At 36.0% G+C, this 22221-nt stretch overlaps 1 protein-coding gene across 2 annotated transcripts; it reads right to left on the bottom strand.

The window, feature by feature from the left end:
- Window positions 1-162: 162 nt before the first annotated feature.
- On the bottom strand, window positions 163-21191 carry LOC149831355 (uncharacterized). Of its 2 annotated transcripts, none has more exons than XM_090013837.1 (10): window positions 21069-21191; window positions 20784-20866; window positions 11881-12985; window positions 11695-11787; window positions 11416-11583; window positions 11167-11232; window positions 2188-2253; window positions 2042-2110; window positions 1086-1490; window positions 163-463 (listed from the first exon to the last, which is right to left on the bottom strand). In XM_090013837.1, exons 3-10 carry the CDS (start codon window positions 12625-12627, stop codon window positions 419-421), a joined length of 1659 nt encoding a protein of 552 aa, XP_089869963.1. In that variant the 5' UTR covers window positions 12628-12985; window positions 20784-20866; window positions 21069-21191; the 3' UTR covers window positions 163-418. The 2 variants fall into 2 exon arrangements, with proteins under 2 accessions (XP_089869963.1, XP_089869964.1); XM_090013838.1 differs by having other exon boundaries at window positions 20821-20866.
- Between the last annotated feature and the right edge of the window lie 1030 nt (window positions 21192-22221).

The raw sequence follows: 22221 nt of genomic DNA, 5'->3' as shown, positions 1-22221 counted from the left end.
CAACACCAATACTAATAGTTATTGCTGTTTTTACAGATGTTTGTTTTCCAGCAGCAACTGTGAAATCACTTTAAGTATGGTTTTGGGCACCGAACGGTTGCTGGTTGAGTTTTGGAACCAGCTAATTCTACAGTAAAAAGGCAGTTGAGAAGGTCCGAATGAACCAACAACATAAAATCTATGAAACCATGTAAGTAAGCATCTATATATAAACAAGTAATAGGAACTACAAAGCTACAATACCCATTAAAGGGCTTTCCTAGCCATCCCTTTTAACTGAAATGGAAGTAAGCAGCCCTCAAGGAAAAAAAAAAGGTTTTTTTGCAAATTAGTCATCACTGATTTGCAAAATAGTCCCTGCCTTATGCTATTTTGCAAATCAGTCCCTCCCTTTTGCTTAACTCTTGCAAATTCGTCCTTAGGGATAAAAGCCGGCCCATCCTCTAAAGCAGCTGTTAAATTCCTATAAAACAAACAATTTTCCCTCATTAAAAGACCATTCAGCAAGTCGACAATGATTTTGCAAAAAATAATGCACAGAATCACACCTACGATAAAACTATAATAGGAAAAGAGAAAAACTATAACCCTAAGAGACGATGCCCAGATAAAGAGGGTTTCTACTAAAAACGACAACCAAGAAGAAATAGATTTTAGGTCAATAGCACAATGAGTGATGATACACAAATTAAAACCAAGGCAAAAGAAGTGGGAAAACTGAGAGAGAGAGAGAGAGATGCTGAGTAACCACGGGAGAACGCTGAAAGAGCGATTGGTTCACACTCAACAATTATGGCCAATCAGCATTTTAGATTTGTAAGGGTAAAAATAGTCAATTTATGCACCCCTCTAACCAATGTTACTCTCTAAGTACAGTTAATCTAACTTAACAACTGGTTTGCACCAACGTTGGAAAACGTAGGGATGGATTTGCAAAATAGCATAAGGCAGGGACTATTTTGCAAATCAGTGAAAAGGTAGGGACTAATTTGCAAAAAACCAAAAAAGAGGGAAAGGAAGAAACTTTGACATTTGAAAAAAACATAAAAGGGTAGATAAAACAAACATCTGAAGCTTAGTTAGACCTTGGGTTTTGAATCATCTTCCCGACTAGCAGTAGCAGCACCACAGGAACTGTCGGTGGTGCTTTCCTCTCTCTCACACTTGGGCAAGCTGTCTTTCACCAGCCACTCACTGCCAGAAGATGTTTCTCGGTTTCCAATGCCTGAAGATGAATAGTTGGGCATAGACACGTGTCCATTGCTCGTATCAGTTTTAGGCGGCTTGCTTGGAGTTTTTTCACCAGAAATGGCAGTGGCTAAAGCAATAGGCATGAGGCAGAGGCCTTTGGTTTGCAAATGCTGCATGGCCGAGGTTACATTGGACTCCATGAGCTTTACCACTTCTTGCTCAAATGCTATGCTTTCTTGTGATTCTGGTAATTCAGCACTGTGGGCCATAGAAGCTGACAGTTGAAGACTGCCTGAACCCTGGAAGGAAAGAATAAGAAAAAAGGATCAATTTCATTAGCAACTTGAAAATGCACGACATCAGAAATGCAAATGGAAACAAAACCATAAGCCAGAATCCAGATGTTGCTGTTTGGCTCCAAACACAGATTACATTAACCTCAGCATCTTGTTGTAACTGCACATCTACAAAAACATGCACCATTTACAGCAACAGCAGTATGTGTTGCTAAGAAAAATGACTGTTTTTCACTTGGTGAAAAAGAAAAAGGTAAAAGGAGGGCCATGATTTTATCATTTTTCAAACAAAAAAGGAAACGATTTGCATCCCCAAGTAAATATATCATGTACGTTCTGATTGAAAAATACAAACCAGAAACAAATAATTAAAAGCCAGAAAACTTGTAGCTAGTCCGAAACATAGTACATTGTTTTGTTAAGATCAAGAATATTGCATCGTTTATGCAATTATACAAAAAAAGCAAATATGGAAAAAATCTTACATCACTTCAAGCTCCAGACAAAGGTTCAAAAGTTAACAAATTTAAAAGAAAGCCAACAAAATATTGCACCTGGGATTGAGCATCTGTGATAAGGGGGACAACTGCTCCAGCCGCTCCCAGTCTGCTCATGCTCAAGACCTGCTTTGCAAAAGCACAAATCATCCATGAACTATAACTGGAAACCGAAGCAAAAAGGCCATGCATTAAGTATTAACCTTGACTTGCAACTGAAGAAACTTGACATAATCAATGATCTCATCAAGCATTGATGCCTTGTCAGCCTGCAGAAAGGAACGTAAAGTGATTAAGGACCAAATATAACATAAAACATCTGGACAAGGACAAAACAATCACCACTTTGACAATGAAGAAAAGCTTAGGGTTCAGCATAGAAAACATTGCATAGTTATATAGTAAAACTAAGCTACACTGCATAAGGAGATGGATCTCAGCAATATCTGCCAAGTCTGCTTAAGTGGCAAATATGCCCCCGGTTGATGCATCAAGTAGCCCAAGGTGATTTTAATTAAGGTTCCAGGACTCGTCAAACCACATCACCTAGATTTACTTGAAACTCAAACGTAGGCAACTAATAATTCCAATTAAATGATAACCAAGACAAAGAGCCAAACAGACAAAGTATTTAAAAAGCCATGCCAAGCAGCCAAACACTTGAAGCTATCTCGTGCCTTTGCACATCTGGATGTGCACACACACACACACACACACACACACACACACACACACACACACACACACACACACACACTGGAAATCCTGTGCATCGGATTATACACACATGTACCAAACACAAGCACATGGACGAGCATTCATGCATGAACGTGCATGCACACACCCACACATCCACACCCGCACCCCAGTATTACTATCAGGATGATATTGTAAAACAACTCAGGGACATTAAAACACTAGCTCTTTCTTTGGAGAACATTATGAAAAGCTCAGCCATTTTAAAAAAATTACTTCCAAAATGTCACAATAATGTAGTGATAATATGGATGTATTGTGAAAATAAAGCTTTTTTAACATTGGATAGTAAACATAAAGGAATCTTTAAACAGAAACACCAGAAACCTCCAAGTGAACCTATGTTCTTTTCTCCATTTCCCATTGCCAAATGAACACCGCACAGGAACAACATATCAGCACTTTAAACGTAAAGATCCTGAACAAAGTAGAGTAGCCGGAACATTCAGAAGTTTACATATTGTATTATTTCAATCAACCCACAAATAGGAGAAGCCTTGAGATATTCATGATGATGATGACAATGACCCTTTTGTTCTTTTCAAGGATATCAAGAGCGAGAACACATATTTTTGCCTCTTTCTTAGAGTTCCCCTATATACAGTTATACTGAAGAACCGACACATAAAATAAAGTGATTGGATTTAAAAGACCTGGAAATATCCATTTTTTGCAGAAAAGAGAAAACTCATGAAACTTGTCAATCTTTTCAAGTCAGACTGGAAACCGGGGATGTTAAAATTCAGGCCTTCAAATGCATGCTGCAAATTATACTCAACAGAACAGATCTATCATAAACACTATGCCTAATGGCATGTACAAATTATGATCCAAAATCCAAATCTAGTGCTTGGACCAAGACTTGTACATAAATAATGTCAACCATAAAACTTTTTTCATAATCTGATGAATGAATGCATTTGGTTTTGATGACTAAGGGTCATGCAGCACAACCTCAGCCCTTGGATAAGGTTGCAAAGCCATATCAGGGGAACCTGGGATAGCACAAGTTTGAATTCATCCAAGTCCTTGACAGTAAGTAAATCATGATATTTACAGTAAAAAAAAAATGTAACATGTTGCCTTCTAGGGCCCACGGGATTTGTAACACTCGTGATTTTCCCTAATATAAATAAATAAAGATGCATTTTATGTCCAATATATGTGTGCAAATTTTTAAATTTGATTTGTATTTGGATCCCGGATATTTTAATAATGGACATTGGATATATTGGATACGGATCTAAACCCTATTAACTGAATCTAATGTGGGTTTGGATTAGCTTTTTGGGTTTGGACTATTAATTAGGGAGTTCGGACCGGACTTAATTTGCTTTTCTGGATCCAATCTCTAATGGATCGGACCCATAGGGTGGGACAACTCTAGGCGGGCCCCACTTAGAACCCATTTGCCAATGTGGCAATTAATTAATTAATTAAATGAGAAGGTGAGAAAAGGGTGGGACGTCCCCACCTCTCTAACTCATAATCAATTTAATTAGTTAGTTAATTAAAAGTAAAAGTCAAAGTCAAAGTTAGGAGTCCTATTAAAAGTTAGGAGTTTTAAATAAGATAGGAAGTTAGAAAGGGGTTAAAATAAGGGAATTTTAAAACTTATGGTACTCTTTCCCCCATCTACACGGTTTTGGGAGAGAGCCCAATTCAAATGAGAAGAAGGGATGGAGAGGGTCTATAAATAGACCCCCAAACGCCCCCCCCCCCCCCTCTCTCTCCTCGTATTTTCTCTTTAATTTTCCCTACTTCTCTCATTCTTCCTCCCTAACCCACAACCCTAGGAAGAGGCCTGAAAATGTGTAGGTGTGGCAGCCATTAAAGCTGCAACAAAAAGGTGATGAAGCTTTGCATCTATATCAAACGTTCGGCGATTTTTCATTTTACGCAATTTTGGTAGGAAACCTTCGACTTGTGCGTGTCTATGTAGCACCAAGGGTGCATTCACATGTTGGAATAAAGTTTTAGATGTGTATTTAAGGTGATATTAGTCTCAGCCACGGGCTTGGATAGATATCTGGGGGTTTTGGAGGTCTACGAGACCTCAAAATGTGTATTTACCAAAAATGATTTATGAAAAAACCTTATATCTCATTCATAGTTCGTAAAAAACATTATTTATATTTCTAAATTATGTTGGATGTGCATTTGATGTGATCGACATGTTTAAATCATATGAAAATTAATATTTATGGGGTTTAATCAAATAAAATCTGAAAAAAATAAAACCCTAAATATGGAAAATTGATTTTGGGGATTTAGGGTTTCTTTTTAAAAAAATCGATTTTAAATATTATTTGTTGTTATGATTTTATGTTTAAATATATGAAAACCATATTCATGTTTGATTCATGATTTTATGGATGACTGAAATTAAATATCATAAATAAAATTATATAGTTTGTACTGATTAAGGTTTATGGGAGTTTTTTTCTGAAAAAATATGATTTATACAATTTTATTTATAATATGTGTTTGATTAATTCATCATCAACCTATGCTTTTTTTATGTTAGATCTGATATACATGTGCATGATTCTTATTCGATTCAGAATTAAATTCTATTTTTTCAATACGTGTTTTGGTGTAAGAGTGCCTATTTTGCGAAAAACTATTTCGGTGTGCTTCAGGATGATTAAATGCTTGTGATTAAATTTTGTACAACATGAAAATATATTATTTCATCTTAATTTGTTATTGATTGTGTTATATTGAATTAAAATATGAAAAATCATGTTTGTTTGGATTATTTTATAAAAAACATGCATTAAATATGATTTTTGTGTAAAAAGGCACACTATCTAGTTTTCACGAGCACATACACTTTTCAAGAACTTTATCGTATGCCCAAACAGTTTAGCGAAAAATTCCCAAATTTTTGAGGGACGTTTCAGACTTATAGAGGAAGTCTCAGGAGAAATTTTTGCTTCATTCGAGGTCCATGTGAGAAAATACGGCATTCGAAAGTCGAAACATAATTTCTATCCTGACAGAAATTTTGAATTCGATTGTCCTGTCTTGCTGATTTTATTATCCTTATTCTTTACCATGTTTATGGTTGAAAATTTTATGGAGGTTAGATTACATATTAATGAAGTTTCAATAAAAATTTAGTGCACAAAAATTTATTATGGTCTGTGAATTAAAAATCACAAAAGTTAGCTACGAAACTTGAAAATTTTTGGAGAATAACCTGTCCAAGAACCTGAACATGTTGTTCGTGAATTTTAATTCACAGCTCCGATAGAGTTTGTACCTGATCTCTATGGGAGATTGTTCCAGACATGTCCATCTATCTACAGTAATTTCTACATAATTTTTCTTATTCTATAAAACTACTGAATTGATGTTTCTTTGGAGGGACTGAATCAGACATGTCAATTCAAGAGTAAAAAAACCAGTTTCGGTAAAATAATTATTTATCTCCGCTCCAAACTCCAAATGAGGCAATATTTGTGGCTATGTTTAGCTAATACATTTGTGCATCTAATGTTAAATTTTTATGTTTTTTCTCACTGTAATCTGACCGAGACAGAATTTATACCAACTAATAAAATTCAGGAGTTCCGAGTTGGAACTCTTGTGCTCATGTTGTCCCGGTTTCGAAAGTGGACCAGTTGGGACATAGTTTAATTTCAAAACTGAACCAAATGAGTACATGAATTATTGAATATCAGTATGTATTCTCATTGATGTTTATGATATGCACTTTTATGGTATGCATGTGATATGTCTCAATGCATATAGGACTATGACGTGCAGTATGTGTGTATATGGTGCATATGGGGTTCTACATAAAGTGTTTTGAAACATAATATGTAGCCATGTGATTCTTGCATATGATATGATAATGTACATGTGATAGTAGTTAAGTGCAGTTTGTCATGACAGTGCATAGAATGACTAAAATTTGTCATGTGTGTGTGGTGCATAAACTGTGAAAATAACAAGTATGCATATTGATTCTGAAAGTATGAACCGAAGACACAAAGTGTGGGTGGTCAACCCAGCTGCACTGACCTATGACCTTAATAAAGAAAACTCTTTTGTCGATTTCTGGGAGAATTAGTCGCTAAAATCGCGGAATGATGGATCACATTTAGTGGTTTTGGGCGTATATGTTGGACTCGCGTGATCAAATGTCTCTTGCTTGCCTTGAAGAGGGCGGGTAGTATAACTTACGTGGACCCTATTATTTTGGTGGGTGAACCGAGTCCACGGAGTTAGGGAGCTAGACCACTTAAATATGTCTTAGGTTGTATATCCATGTCTCTGCAGAGTGTTTGGATCGATCTGGTTTGCTATCACTAAGGGAGATTTTCTCAGCATTAGACCGCTCCCAATAGGATTCTAACATACTCAGTCACTCAGTTAAATTAAAATACATAGAATAATATACCCCGAGTGGTCTAGAATGAGTTATAGTTGCTCTTTGTGTACCCAATAGAGATTTTAAAAAGAGAAACAATGCATTAGTTGAGAAGGGACACTTTACAAATATTGCATTCATTTCATGATTATGTTTGTGTTGAAAACATACTCTTGATTATGTTGATATTTAACCGTGATATGTTTTAGTATCATGTTTCCTGAACTTAACTCTTTTAGTTATTCAGTTGAATGCTTATGATTGTTTATTACGTGTATATGTATGCTTTGTGTTATATATATATATATATATATATATATATATATGCCTTGTTGATGCGTTTTCCTACTAACAGTGTGGAAGTCTCACCCTTTATACTTTAAAATCAACAGATACAGATTAGTTAAGCTGGAGCAACTGCGGGATGCTGCGGGGGTATCATGAGAACCAACTATTGATTTCTAAGAGACTTTTTTTGGATTTTTATATTTTTTTATTTAATTTAATTTAAACTCATAAACAATTGATTTATGAATAAATGGTCTAGATTTAATTATAGTTTAGTAAAGATGTTTTTATATACCTGTAACTCGCGTAGAATGTTTAACTGGTTTTAAAATAATATTTTTTGTTGTAATTTTGAACGTTTCAAATAAAAAGGGTTTTATTAATTGGTCATCTTATCTCGAATGTTATTCTAAGGAGCTAGTAAACGCCGATGTTTGCACAAACTGACTCATTAGAGCTTGATTCGGTTAAGGCAATATCATAAATGAGACTTTGTAAAAAAAATCATGTATTTTTTGGTTAAAATTTTGGGGCGTTAAAGGATTGGACTAGGTTCAAACAAGTAGGTTAGGTAAGCTAACTCAGTCAGAACAGGTTCTCGTCCTCTTGGCTTCTGAAGAGCTTGGGAGAAAAATTATTTTTCTCAAACCATTGCACAAAAAATTACCACATTTTAGGTCAGGCTTCTAGACACATGAAAGAAGGTCTTGTTAAAATTTCAGGGCCAAACTCCACAGGGAGTGGGATATGCAGGTTCGGGAACAAGCGATAAGGTTTAGGTTATGGACTGGGTCAAAACTATATTTTGGCTCTTACAGGTTGCACTAGAAAAATTAGATCTTTCGACTGGAATAGAGATAAATTTTGCTTTTTCTTGGGTAGGCTAAGGACACATTGGGGAAGCTATAGTTCAAATTTCAAACCTAGAATTGCTACGGTTAGAGAGATATGATGTTTGCAAGTCGGACTAGTTTATGCAGTTCACAACAAACAAAAACATGGCCAGAAATAGGTTCACAAGGTTTCAATGAGTACAAGAAGACGGTTGGGTTCAAGGTCTGGGCTGGTCAATTTACTAGGGTGCAGTTAGGCTTGTTGAGAACATCTACTACTGGGCTACGGGCTAAGAAAGTCGAGTGAAAGTTGGATTTTCCGAGGTTGAGTCTGAGCCACCGGTTGCTTGAGGTATGCCATACAAACTAAGACTTAGGCAACAGCCTAAGTCCTCTTGGTTGGATGACCTACTAGAGGTCTAGACTCTAAAGGCATAGAGCAAAAGAGAGAGAGATTGAGAGAAAGGAAAGACAAATTTGAGAGAGAGAGAGAAAGTGAGAGCAATTCTTCGGTTCATTTAACATACTCAAATGAAGAATCACAAGGCCTATATATAAGCACAAGATAGGCTATTTACAACCCCCACAAGTTACACAACTCAAATTAAATTGAAAGCTAAATAGAAAACAACAACAACAACAACAACTACTACGCCTTCATCCCAAAACAATTGGGGTCGGCGATATGAACCAACAAAGAAAATCAATTTGGGTCTTCCACATGAATCATTCTCCTCCAATCATTTCTATCAAATGTCATGTCCTCGGTGAGGTTCAAAGCATTCATATCCTTTCCTATCATCTCCATCCAAGTCTTCCTAGGCCTACCCCGACCTCTTTTAACTAATATATTTTCCCATTTCTCCATCCTTCTAACTGGAGCATCATTAGGCCTTCGCCAAATATGTCCAAACCACCGTAAACGATTCTCTCTCATCTTATTTTCAATGGGTGCAACGCCTACCTTCTTACGTATCTCCTCGTTCTGAATCTTATCTTTTATTGTATTTCCACACATCCATCTAAGCATACGCATCTCAGCTACACTCATTTTTTGAATATGATGTCTCTTGGCAGCCCAACATTCCGTACAATATAGTAAAGTGGGCCTAATAGTCGTCCTATAAAACTTTTCCTTCAACCGCAATGGCATTCTACGATCGCACAACACTCCAGTTGCACTTTTCCATTTCATCCACCCAACCTTTATCCTATGATTTACATCTCCATAAATTTCTCCATACTTTTGAATGATAGATCCCAAATATTTGAAACAATCATCCACCGGTATTTCTTACTCACCAAGCTTCACTACACTCCCATCACTACTTCGTTGCTTACTAAACCGACATTCCATATATTCTGTCTTACTCTTACTCAACTTAAAACCTCTTGCTTCCAATGTCTGTCTCCATAATTCTAACTTAGCATTAACCCCAGCTCTAGACTCATCAATCAAAACAATATCATCAGCAAACAACATACACCACGGCACATTTTCTTGAATTGATCTCATAAGGTCATCCATCACTATAGCAAATAGGAAAGGGCTTAAAGAAGATCCTTGATGTAACCCAACCGTTATAGGAAAATTGGTTGTCACACCTCCACAAGTGCGAACATTTGTTACTACTCCTTCATACATATCTTTAATTATACTAATGTACTTGAGAGAAATACCTTTCTTCATCATTGTCCACCAGAGAACGTCCCTAGGTACTCTATCGTATGCCTTTTCCAAATCAATAAAAACCATATGCAAATTTTTGTTTCTCTCTCTATATCTCTCAATAAGTTGTCTAAGAAGATGTATAGCTTCTATAGTTGATCTTTCAGGCATAAAACCAAATTGATTCTCCGATATCATGACAACCTTCCTCAACCTAGACTCAATCACCCTCTCCCAAAGTTTCATAGTATGACTCATGAGTTTTATACCAGGATAGTTTGTGCAATCTTGTATATCACCATTATTCTTATATAGAGGCACCAAAGTACTCTTCCTCGACTCATTAGGCATCTTATTTGTTCGCCAAATCTTGTTAAAAAGATTTGTCAACCATTCTAAACCTTTCTCTTCCAAGCATTTCCAAGCCTCGATACGTATACCATCTGGGCCAACTGCCCTTCTTGATTTCATTTTCTTCAAAGCCTCTGCAATTTCTTTCTTTTAAATCTTGCGCATGAAGTCACGATTCATCTCATGAAAAGGAATGGAAAAGTCTCCAAGATCCTGAGCATGACTTTCATTAAAAAGCTTATCAAAATAATCTTTTCATCTCTCCTTAATCTCCTCATCTTTGATAACACCTATTCTAAAATTGGATAACACTCTCATAACCTTAGGTAACACCTCCTTAGACTTAGGTTATTTCAGGTTAACAACTACTTGACTTGGCCAAACTTAGCCAAGCTAATTCCAACACCCATCTTACATTCTTAGACACCTCTACACGTCCCACCAAGCTCCAAAAATAGGAAAGTCGTCCCTCTCGTGTGGACCCCACTAGGGCCATCTGGTCCTCCTTGGTCACATCAGATCTGGGTCCAACCCGATCCGTATCATAACAGAAGTACGGTTGTACCAGTTTACAAATACCAACCTTATTAGAGGCTGTGCTGATAAAAATATTATGGGAGACAGTTGTAAATAATTCTTCATAAGAGAGCATGCCAACCAGTGAGCTGTTTGTTGGGTTAGTCAACAAAAGAATCAGGTCACTTGGTTGTGTCACATGATTCTTTTCCAATGAAAACTGAACTAAGAAAAGATCAATTCCAAGCCACCATGCATTTAGTGAATTCACAATATTGACCAAGTCCTTAAAGTATTAAGGTTTCCCAGGTTCTGACTAAAACATGACATAATGAAACTTGATAAATAAATGCAGTCAGTCCTATGAGAGTTTTGTATCCAAAGATACCTTATTAGGGTTTGGGACAAGTTCTTGTAAATTCTTCATCCTTCCAGCTATTTTTTCCCTCCGAAGCTGCACATCCAAATTATATTTTAATAAATAGATGCTCAAAATAATAATCTTACCCAAGAATAGACCAAGCTACCAACTGACTGCCCATAGAAACCACAGTCATAAGAGGATATGCAGCTCACCATGGATAACAAATTTACCATGCTTAAGGGCTTCTCACTCACAAAAGGGAATCATACTTACTCGTTCAGCAATACTGTGTGGATCAGTTGCCTGTCCCCGGCGTGCTCTGACATGTGGCCTTACAGCTCTATTGCAGTCACCACTAGTATCAACTGTAGGTTGTAAATGAGATACAGAGGCAGGGTTTCCACAGTGTTTCACAGAATTTACTTCACCAGACTGTGATAGCTAAGGACAAATAAGATGCAAAAAAAAAATCACAATTAGAAAATGGAATAAATGCAGTAAAACCAAAAAACCCATGTAAGAAATTAAGATGGCTAAGCAGAAAGATACTACTTTCTGACGAGGTTGCAACACATTTTGTGGCGGAGCCCCTTGTGAGCCAGAAGCAAATGATGGCAACTGAACACTTCGAAGGTTTTTTTTCTCCTGCATTATTAGTTAAACACATATTTATATGAAAATAAGATAAACATAAAACCAGAGAGGCATTGGACATCCCCACAAGAGGTCATAACTTACAGATATAATTGATATGTTGTCCAATGATGGATGCGTGTTGTCCCCAAGATATCTCTTTCCAAGAAGATCCCACTCAGTTTCTACAAACTCTCTTTGCAAATTAAAACCATCCAGCTTTCCTTGGCCCAAGATTGCAGGGAAAGTGGAATCACCTGCATATGATGTGTTCCACGCAGATGGAACTGAAGACATAGAATGAGAATCACCAAGTGGTTCTTGATATCCTGATAGTTCACAACTGTTGATACCAATAGAGCAGGCCTCAGGCAGTGCACTAACTGATTCCACTGAACCTCCAAGCACAGGAAGGATATGAGACGAACTATGAGGCACTGTAATTTGACTTCCTGTGTTCAACTGGAAACCTAAGGATCTAGTCAATGCCCTATCCCCAATTCCTGCCCGCAAAAGGAGGCAGTCTTCAAGAGACATGTCCACGTGCTGAGATTGTTGACCTGACACCAATCCCTTCTCATGGCTGAAGTTTGGATTGTCAGAAACAAATTGAAAAGAACTACCATCACCTGGAATCCTAGTCATTTCTTGAGAATGTGAGTTCCCATTAATATGACCTGAGGAAACTAAGCTAGTTGCAGGATTCTTCTCACCTCCTTGATATACACCAACTGGATGAACAAGGAAGCCATTTGCTTGATCTGTAGGGTTGCCAACCCAGGATGGTCTTTCTGTTGGATTTATGTCTACCCACTGGGGGGAGGAAAATAAATGATGAAGATAGTCGTCCATAATACTGTAATTATCTGCTTCTGAATTCAGATGCTTTCTGTGGCTGCGATTGCAAACTTTCGCTCTTCTGATAAGATTTCAAACAGCAAATAAGCTGGTTCTTGACAAGATAGTATATCGATACCAGCAATGTTATGCAACAAAAACAAAATAACTCATGACAATCTGTCAAATTTACGGAAAATGAGCAGCAGTCTGTTCTTTTACTAGAACATAACAATTTCCCAAAGTATCTACAGGAGCAGCAGATTTCCCAAAGTCTCTATGGAGACACCGGGTTTTGGGAATGGAAACTCATGTCACTATGAAGTAGCTCCTCTTCATTATCTTCCAGCTCTAAGGAGAAGCGATTATCACCCTATCATAACCAAGCAAGTTATTAAAATTCCAGCAGCTCACTCAAATGAATTAAGGAAAAACATCCAAAGATAAAAAGTAAAATTTTTCTAACAGTAGTGGATCTGATTGTCTAATATTTTTCTCCACTTGCTAGTTAAGTGTTAAAAGAATATTACTTAAACTGATATAGGAACAAATTACAGGAGCATATTGTAACAGGTAAATGTCAACCAATTTCCTAAACCACACAAAATCTATTCCCTTGTGCGACAATATTCTAACAAGATACTCGTATGATACTTCAAAGATACTTCAAAAGCCACCGTCAAGCAATGCACAGGTCAACTACTGCAACAAAAACAAACTGAGAACTTGGAAAGATCACTTTCTTTTTTTTCATTTTATTATTGGAAGAAGCAGGGGTGACTCACCTAAACAAATACGACCAAAGAACTGGCACTGGCAAGAGTTATCACCAGCGCATTATAATGAAATATGTGGACAAACAAATACAAAGTACACAAGCACTATTACAAGTCCAATGAAGAACAAAAACAAAAGCACTAAGGCACTACACAGGCACAAAGTCACTTCAAAGCAGAGTTACCGGAAGCGCCTAGCTAAAAGGGGAAGCGCGCTTCCCCGAAGCGCGCTTCGGAAGCGCGAAACGTCGCGCTTCCGAAGCGTGGGGGGAAGCGTCCCCCTTTTTTGGGAAGCGCGTTTCCCTTTAATGGGGGACGCGTTTCCCTTTAATGGGGGACGCGCTTCCCTTTAATGGGAAGCGCGCTTCCCATCACGCTTCCCCCACGCTTCCCCCTCGCTTCCCCCACGCTTCCCCCTCGCTTCCCCTGTTTTTTTCAATTTTTTTGTATTTTTTATTTTTTATTTTTATTTTTTTCGCTTCCCCCTCGCTTCCGAGACGCTTCCTAGGTCGCTTCCGAGACGCTTCCTAGGTCGCTTCCGAGACACTTCCCGAATCGCTCCTAAGTGGTCCCACGCTTCCCCGCTTCCTAAAATTTTGAAAGTGCCTCGCTTCCCGCTCCCGCTTCCCGTATCGCTTCCCGCTCCCGCTTCCTCAACTGGCAACCATGCTTCAAAGAGTCAAAACAATAATATAAGAACATAAAAAATATCATCTTTATTGAGTAGAATGCTTAGGAAAAGCATTAGAAACAAATGAGGGCTTTTATCCTTATTTATACCCAAGAGGTAGTCTCAATAGAGTTGCTGGAACAGTCCAACAACTAGAAATAGAGTTGTTGGACTGTTCTAGTTGGACTATTCCAACCAAGGTTGCAAGTAGTGTATCGTTACGGGTATAGGATGGGCCAATAGTAACACCATATCGTATCACAAACATATAATAAATTTTTAATAATTTTTTTAAAAATCCAAAAAAAATCAAGAAAACCAAAAATATTTAGTAAAAATTCTAAAAAAATCATCACATAAAATAATGATAAATTGCATAAAATATAACTATAAAATCATATATGAAGCATTTAGGTCTCTATGAGCTGCATAAGGCATCATCAAACAACAACTAATATAGGATCATAGATAATATTGTATGCATATCTCATAAGAACAATGCAAAATATTAAATATCTTACAATTAAGAACATACCATAAGACTCATACCATAGTTGGCAAACTCATGACCCGGAGTCGGATCGCCCAACCCTTGACTTGCGAGCCAGCAGGTCGACTCGGTAACTCGGACGAGTTAGGACAATGCATTTTCTAGTGTTAAGATATAGAAAAAATCCAAATTCATATTGTATAATCACTAAATTTAGCACATGACATCAATGACTAAGCTATATAAGTATTCAACTATACATAATTGTTAATATTTATGATTTAAAAACATATAATTATTTATAACAAGTATTCTTTTATGGGAATTATGCATTAAAATCATAAAATGCATGAAAAAAACACATAAGAGGCATGTGAATCGACAATCCTGAATCAGTGACTTAGTTGGGGTCTGAACCGGGTTGACTCGGGTGATTCTTGAGTCGACTCGCCAGGTTTGCCAACTATGACTCATACTTTCATATTACATAAACAAAAACAAAAAAACCAAGTTTATAAACAATTAAGTATTAAATAACCAAGTTTTTCAATAAAACATGCTACATCAATAATCATAATCATCTTCATCATCAATATCTTCTTCTTCTCCTCCTTCAACATCCACATCGTCTCCAAGATAGGTGGGGTTTTCATCATCTACCTCTTATACTCATTCCATGTTAATCCACTGAATGTCCTCTTCATTAAAAAAGTCTCTGCTTCGTCTTCAACTTATGCATCAAATTCATTAAAATGTTCCAAACTGATGAGATCGAATTACTCTTTGTGCTTCCTTGCTGATAACTTTTTGATTTGCCTAAAAAGATGACATGAAAAAATTAAAATTAGTTAGGTTTTGAATAAAAACGACAAATAAACTTTATAATTTTATATACCTCTACCTCAGTCGCAAGTTATAGTGAATGTATACGAGATCATTGAGCCTTTTGTCGTCTAATCTGTTTCTTCTTTTGGTATGAATTTGTTCAAAGACACCCCAATTTCTCTCGCATCCACTTACACTACATGTTTGACTAAGAATGTGAATGGTGAAAGCTCTCAAATTTGAAACATCACTTTCAAACCCAGCCCATCGTATGTTTGAAAAAAAAACAAGAAAATGAGAAATCAATAAAACCCATAGTTGGTCTGTCTTCATTGTCAACCAATCGAAGCACCTTCACCAAAGGTATAGTTATTCTCAACAACTTGATGCATGAATCCCAAAATTCACTTCTAAATACAATATCTATAATTTCTTTGGGCTTTCTTTTTGTGCATGGGGATATTCATTTCACTTATCTGATGAAAACATTTTTTTAGTGCAGCTCTATTCTTTACTAGAATTTGCATTGTTAAAAAATTTATAGCAAATCTAGTAATTGTACTACGAATCAACTCAACACCACAAGTCTACTTTCTCATTAAGCTCAAAACCCATGCATGATTGTAAATAAATTTAGTAATTTCTTGGCAACATTCAACTATCTAATGTACCTTATCCATGTTGCCGATGTCTTCAAGTATGAAGTCTATGCAATGGGTAGCACACGAAGTCCAAAAGAATGACCCAAAATTTTATGTCAATTCTTTACATGTTGCTCTATAATTTGCTACATTATCAATAATGAACTGTATAATGTTTTGAGGCTGAATCTCTTTCACAACTTGGTAAAAACCCTCAGCAATACATCTATTGTCTTGGGCGTATCAGAGAAATCAAATGATTTAAAAAATATGGTTTCTTTGGGGGCAATAGACAAAAAAATTTATCAAGGTCCTCGACTTTCTGTCTGTCCACCCATTTGCCATGATGCTACACCCAGTCTCTCTCCATGACTGTCTCATCTCATCACATTATGCCTTCACTTCTTTTATATTGGCACCTAAAACTTTTTCTCTCAAAACATGATATGAAGACATTTTATATCCAGGCCCGATACTTGTTATGACATCTGCTATGGCCTGAAAATAAAAGGAATTTGTCGTATTAAAAGGAATGCAGGCATCATAGAACCATCTCCCAACCGTAACATTCACCTGCTCGACTAAATGCTTAGTAGTCATAGCAGTACGAATGTTGCTGGTCCTTCGCTCAAATAACTCCCTCCTCTTCTTTTTATGTTCGCGGCAGCAACCACAACATTACTACTGGCACCAGCCACACCTTTTTTTCTTAGTTGCAAAACTTCCTACTTTTGATCCTATGTTATGGGTTGTAGGATCAAAAGTAGGGAGCTCATCTTAGTAATACACATCCTCTCAGGGCTCTGCATACCCCATTTATACCTCATTCATCTTTACTTGTCTTTTTCCTCTCAGATCATCAAGTAATTACTGACATTGCCATTTTACGACATCCGACAATTTCTTTGACGTGCATGCTTGTAAATTATGATGTATCTCGGCTAAATGATGCTTCAATTGAAAAAAAACTTTAGCAATAGTTGCATTTGATTCTTAATCAATTTTCACTCACTACTTGAGTGCTTCATTGCCATGTCAGATCCTCTGATGCCATCTTCCTTAAAACCACTCAATAAAAAGCAAAGAATAAAGATTTTTTATCTTAACCTACTTTCTTGAGTGAAAAAATGGTAGAAATGCACTATTATTTGAGAAAATCGCAAAAGTCCTCTCCCTTTCGCACAAATCGGCCTGCAAATCAATCTCACAAAATATGTGTGGGTCCCCTTTTAACAACCTTTAGACTTATAGAGAACTCAGCCCTCAAGAGGGCTTTTAAACCAAAAAAGAAATAGAGTTTCAGATCATTTTTACGTGTGCCAGACCCGTATCGTACGATATGCCTTGTATCGTACGATATAGGGTGTATTGTATGATACACCCGATATGGGTACGATACACACTCGCATCACAATACGAGTGTGTATGGTATCATAAACCCCAAAAGTAATAATATGTATCATACCATACAACACGATGCAGACAAGACAACTTTATTGACTAGTCAACTCTATGTTGATTAGTCCAAAAAGAACTTAACTAAAAGAGCCCCTCAAAACCAAGGCAATTACAAGAAATATAAAAAATCCAACGGGGGCTCTGCTTGTCTAGTAGGAGCAGCTAGTGCGCGTCACCTTGTGTTGGGACATTGCAAGTTCAAATCCCAATGGTATCGTTGTATAACTGGTAGGGGTCTGCATAACCCCAGCTTGCCTTTAAAAAAAAAAGAGCCCCTCAAATCCAAGGCAATTATAAAAAATATAAAAAAATAAATAAATACAAAATTGTCCATATAAGACAGACCTATATATAAAAATCAAAAAGACTAAAATGCCCTTGATGGGAATTACTTATTACAACAAAATTATATATATATATATATATATATACATATATTTTAACAACCCCTCTCAAACTAACAGTGTAAACACCGAAAGTTTGAAAATACAAAATGAAAATAAAGGAAAGGATCCAAGTCTTCAATGATAATCTTCTTCAAATGCCTACATCGGCTGTCTCCACCTTCATGATGCGTCAAAAATATAATTTCTTTCTTAACCCATAGCATCTTTAGAAATCTGTAGAGAGAACAAAACAAAGGTTCCAACTACACAAAGGAAGATATTCTTACCAAATAGTTATTAAATGAAAAACGTTTTAACTCAACAATTTAAAAAATAGATATAAAATACATGTATTTAGATTCAAAACAAATATATATATTTTGAACAAGAATAACTATGATTAATTCATATATATGAGGCGAATATGGTTAAGTTCCTCAACAAAACATAGAGATACTATAAACAAACAATTTTAAAAATGAATCAGCACCTTAAGCAATAATTTTAAGATTTTAGAAACATTAGTAACAATTCAAGCAAGGTACAATAGCCATTAAGGATAAACACAAGGAATATACTTCAAAATCAATTTTTAAATATTTCACAATTAGACAAACCATAATCATAAGAGTAGCATAGTTTTCAAGAAAACATAAATTCTGAACATATATTAGACATAAAATATCAATAAGATATAAAAAAAAATTAGCAATAAAGTCCTAAAGGCTTGAGTATTTCAAATAAGATACAACTCATACGACAAAAAATATATTAAATATAAGAACTCAAAGGAGCTAAAAGAAAAGAATAATTAATTAAATTCATCAAAAAAATGCAAGATAACCAACATGGAACAAATCTAAAAATCTTCAACATATATATTCAACATGCAATTAAAGATTATTCAATGCACATAATAATGTATGTATTATTTTCAATGAATAAACATTTTTCATACAGGAAAAATGGGCAACGAAAAAGATTCAAGTGCAGAGAAACCACATTTTTGACCTCCAACCCCAAAACCTCAAAATTCAAGTGCAGAGAACAAACACAAATGTCAGCAATAACCATACTAGTGACTATGCCCCAACAATACTGGTTATCTAGCAATACAAACCAGCTACAACCACAAGAGGTGCACATCTCTCACCTCACAACAATTGTAAAACTGCAAACAATAGCATCAACTACAACGGGTGCATATAACTCACCATAACCATAATTGTAAAACTAATAAACAAAAGTCTTATAAAAAAAATCACTCAAATAAGAGGGAAGAGTAGAGAAAACAAGATAGGCAAATATACTATAATGAAGACAAACTTATGTCAATAAGCAAAAAGTTTTGAAATAATATTCAAATCAAAGCAATAAATTTTGCAATAATATAAGATTTAATCTATAAGGACCAAAAAATAGTCACAAGCAAATAACAATACAGCCATCACTAACAAAAATCGATATGAGCATCCAATAAACAATAAAGGCCGAATAAACAATTGAGTGATACAACTCACTCATAGAACCAAAGGTCAATAAACTGTAAGTCAGAGCCAAGACAAGTGTCAATACAACATTCATAAACTTGACAATCTATACTGACAAGAAGATAGATGTGCACACATAACTCACCTCAACCACTAACTTCGGTTCCACAACATCGAGGCGCACAAAAACAATTGAGTGATACAACTCACTCAAGTAAAAATAAAGATTTAAGATACATACTAGATCAAGATCTCCCTTGAATCCAACTCATACATCAATCACGATTCATTCACGAAGCACGAACTTGAACCAAATAATCCCAAGACTTACCAAGAAAAATTTATTGGCTTTGATACCATGTAATGAAATATGCAGAAAAACAAATACAAAGTGCACAAGCACTATTACAAGTCCAATAAAGAACAAAAACAAAAACACTAATGAACTACACACAAACACAAAGTGCACATACAAGACTTCAAAGAAACAAAACAATAACACAGGAATATAAAAAAATATCATCTTTATTGAGTAAAATGCTTGATAAAAGCATTAGAAACAAATGAGTGTTTTTACCCCTATTTATATGCAAGGTAGTCTCAATAAAGCTGTTGGAACAGTCCAACAACTAGAAATAGAGCTATTGGACTGTTCCAGCAGCTCTATTGACTAGTCAACTCAACTCTATGTTGACTAGTTCAAAAAGAACCTAACTAAAAGAGCCCCTCAAAACCAAGGCAATTACAAAAAATAAATACAAAACTGACCCTATAGGACAGACCTATATACAAAAAGTAAAAAGATTAAAATGCCCCCAATGGGCATTATTTATTACAACAAAATTATATATATATATATATACACACACACACACACACATTTTAACAGGCATGACTGCAATATAGTCTCCACAAGCACACTTTGATGAAAAATTGCTTGTGCTAAATGATGGGCCGATGGTGATAATTATAGCCTGAACAGACTCTTAACGATGTGCTTTTGCAATCAAATCCAACCTTTTATCATTCGACAGAAAAGTTCAAGAACTAGCATTGACCACAACGCCATCAATAACTCAAGAATCACCAAATTGACATGAAATGTAGTCATAACTCTATTTACTGGTTTCTATTTGTTCTTCTTTTCGAGCTCCATACATCATACTACTTCAGATATCGGAGAGCTTAACAGCCAGTACGATCAAGAAAAGCCTTTCTCTAATCCATTTTAGGCACGTATTCACCAGGGCAAATACACCCCCATTAAGCAAAAAATAGCAAAAGTTTTTTTTTTCTTCCAGTATAACCAGAATGAACAAAATGAGGATCATGGCAATCAAGAAAAAAATTAACAAAACCCAAAAAATCATCTTAATTGCTCCACTCCATAGATAATCGCAGAAAGCACAGGTCAAAACGGAAACACAAACCAAACCTTAAAAAAGAAACACCGATTCAGAACTAAACCTCACTTTCAGTTCCACGTCGACCTCATTTACTCTTCCTCCACGCCACACCCTGCACAAAAAAGAAGAAACAATGACCCAGGGAAAAAAAAAGAAAAAAAACAGCCACTTTGGCAACTAAAAAATCACAAGAAACGCACGCCAAATCAAGTGCAAAAGCGGGCAATGAAAGGAACTCAATCGAGTTCAAAGAAACCCAATCAAACCCAGCTTCTCTTCTCAAAGGCTTAGGGTTTCCAGGAAAAGAAACGTACAATGGGCACTTCTCCGAAGCTAACGATCTCTTCCGTAGTCATTTTACGACCCTCCCTTGATCCTCAACTCGAAAGGAACTACTAGAATTCGAAGAGAGAGAGAGAGAGAGAGAGAGAGACCTTCTTCCCTATTTTCTTCGAATTTATGAGGAAGAAAACGGAAAATGCAAAATCAGACAGAGAGAGAGAGAGAGAGAGCTCTCGAAGTCAGCAGCTGCAGAACAGAATTCGCATTTAATTAAAAAAAAGAGAGAAAAAAGAAAAATGGGGAAATAAAAAATAAAGTTTGTTTTGAAAGAGAAAAAAGAAAGAAAGTTGGATAACAAAAAAAAACAGTTTAATTGATGCGGAAGTTTGCTGTTCTTCTTTGGAAATCGCAAAAAAAAAAAACATTTATTTTTTATTTGGATAAATATCTGAATTCCTTTAAAAAAGTTGAAGCTGGTGATCTTGGTCATGGACATAGCAAGGCCATGACACTTCAAAGGACCTTTTTACCCTTTGACTCAGAAGGGAGTGGTTGGTAAAGGTTTAGGTCCGTTTCTACTGAACCCATTGTAGTAGTGTTAGCAATTTCCTTTTTCTATATTTGATGAGACAAATGATCAGGTGATGTGTGGGGCTCTGATTCCAAACCCCCATAAAATCCAATCAAAAGAAGTGTGCAAAGTTGATAACAATTCCAAACACATCGTTTTTCCGTGTACATTCGTTTTCCAGAAGGTTAGAAGGCTGTCACATGGACACGAACATGGATGCAGATTTTATATGGATACGCTACACGAATCCTGAATTATTTTCTTAAAAAATTAGAGCCAGTTGGCGTAGTTTTTATTGCTTTAATCAATGTTATTAGAATCGGTTTCGGCTTTCAATTGATTTTGAATGCCATGCGCAATTTAGAATCGAACAGAATCAATCGGAATTGGTCAACATTTTACTAGAAGATGAGACGTGATTAAAAACAAAAATACATATATTAAGAAATATTTAAAACCTCTTAAAATATAAAAAAAAATAATATTGATAAGTCGCAACAATTCCTAGTATATCATGTGCGCCCACACATAGTGTTGTGTTTCTAGACACGAGGTCCTATATGGTGTCCCTGTGACATAAATAGAAGGCTAAAGGGTGTTTCATTTCAGTTCAA

This window comes from Nuphar pumila, chromosome 7 (genome assembly GCF_984573655.1).
Source record: "Nuphar pumila chromosome 7, dmNupPumi1.hap1.1, whole genome shotgun sequence".
Taxonomy (NCBI): Eukaryota; Viridiplantae; Streptophyta; class Magnoliopsida; order Nymphaeales; family Nymphaeaceae; genus Nuphar; species Nuphar pumila.
Note: the sequence above shows the minus strand (reverse complement) of the source record. Positions and strands in the feature narration are given on the sequence as shown.

Excerpts from the sequence above, each read along its gene's own strand:
- LOC149831355 (XM_090013837.1), bottom strand. The coding sequence starts at position 12,627 with ATGGACGACTATCTTCATCATTTATTTTCCTCCCCCCAGTGGGTAGAC. Across the intron at positions 11,788-11,880 it reads ACAACATATCAATTATATCT|GAGAAAAAAAACCTTCGAAG; the intron begins GTAAGTTATGAC and ends CTAATAATGCAG. Across the intron at positions 2,254-11,166 it reads TTGTCCCAAACCCTAATAAG|GCTGACAAGGCATCAATGCT; the intron begins GTATCTTTGGAT and ends TCCTTTCTGCAG.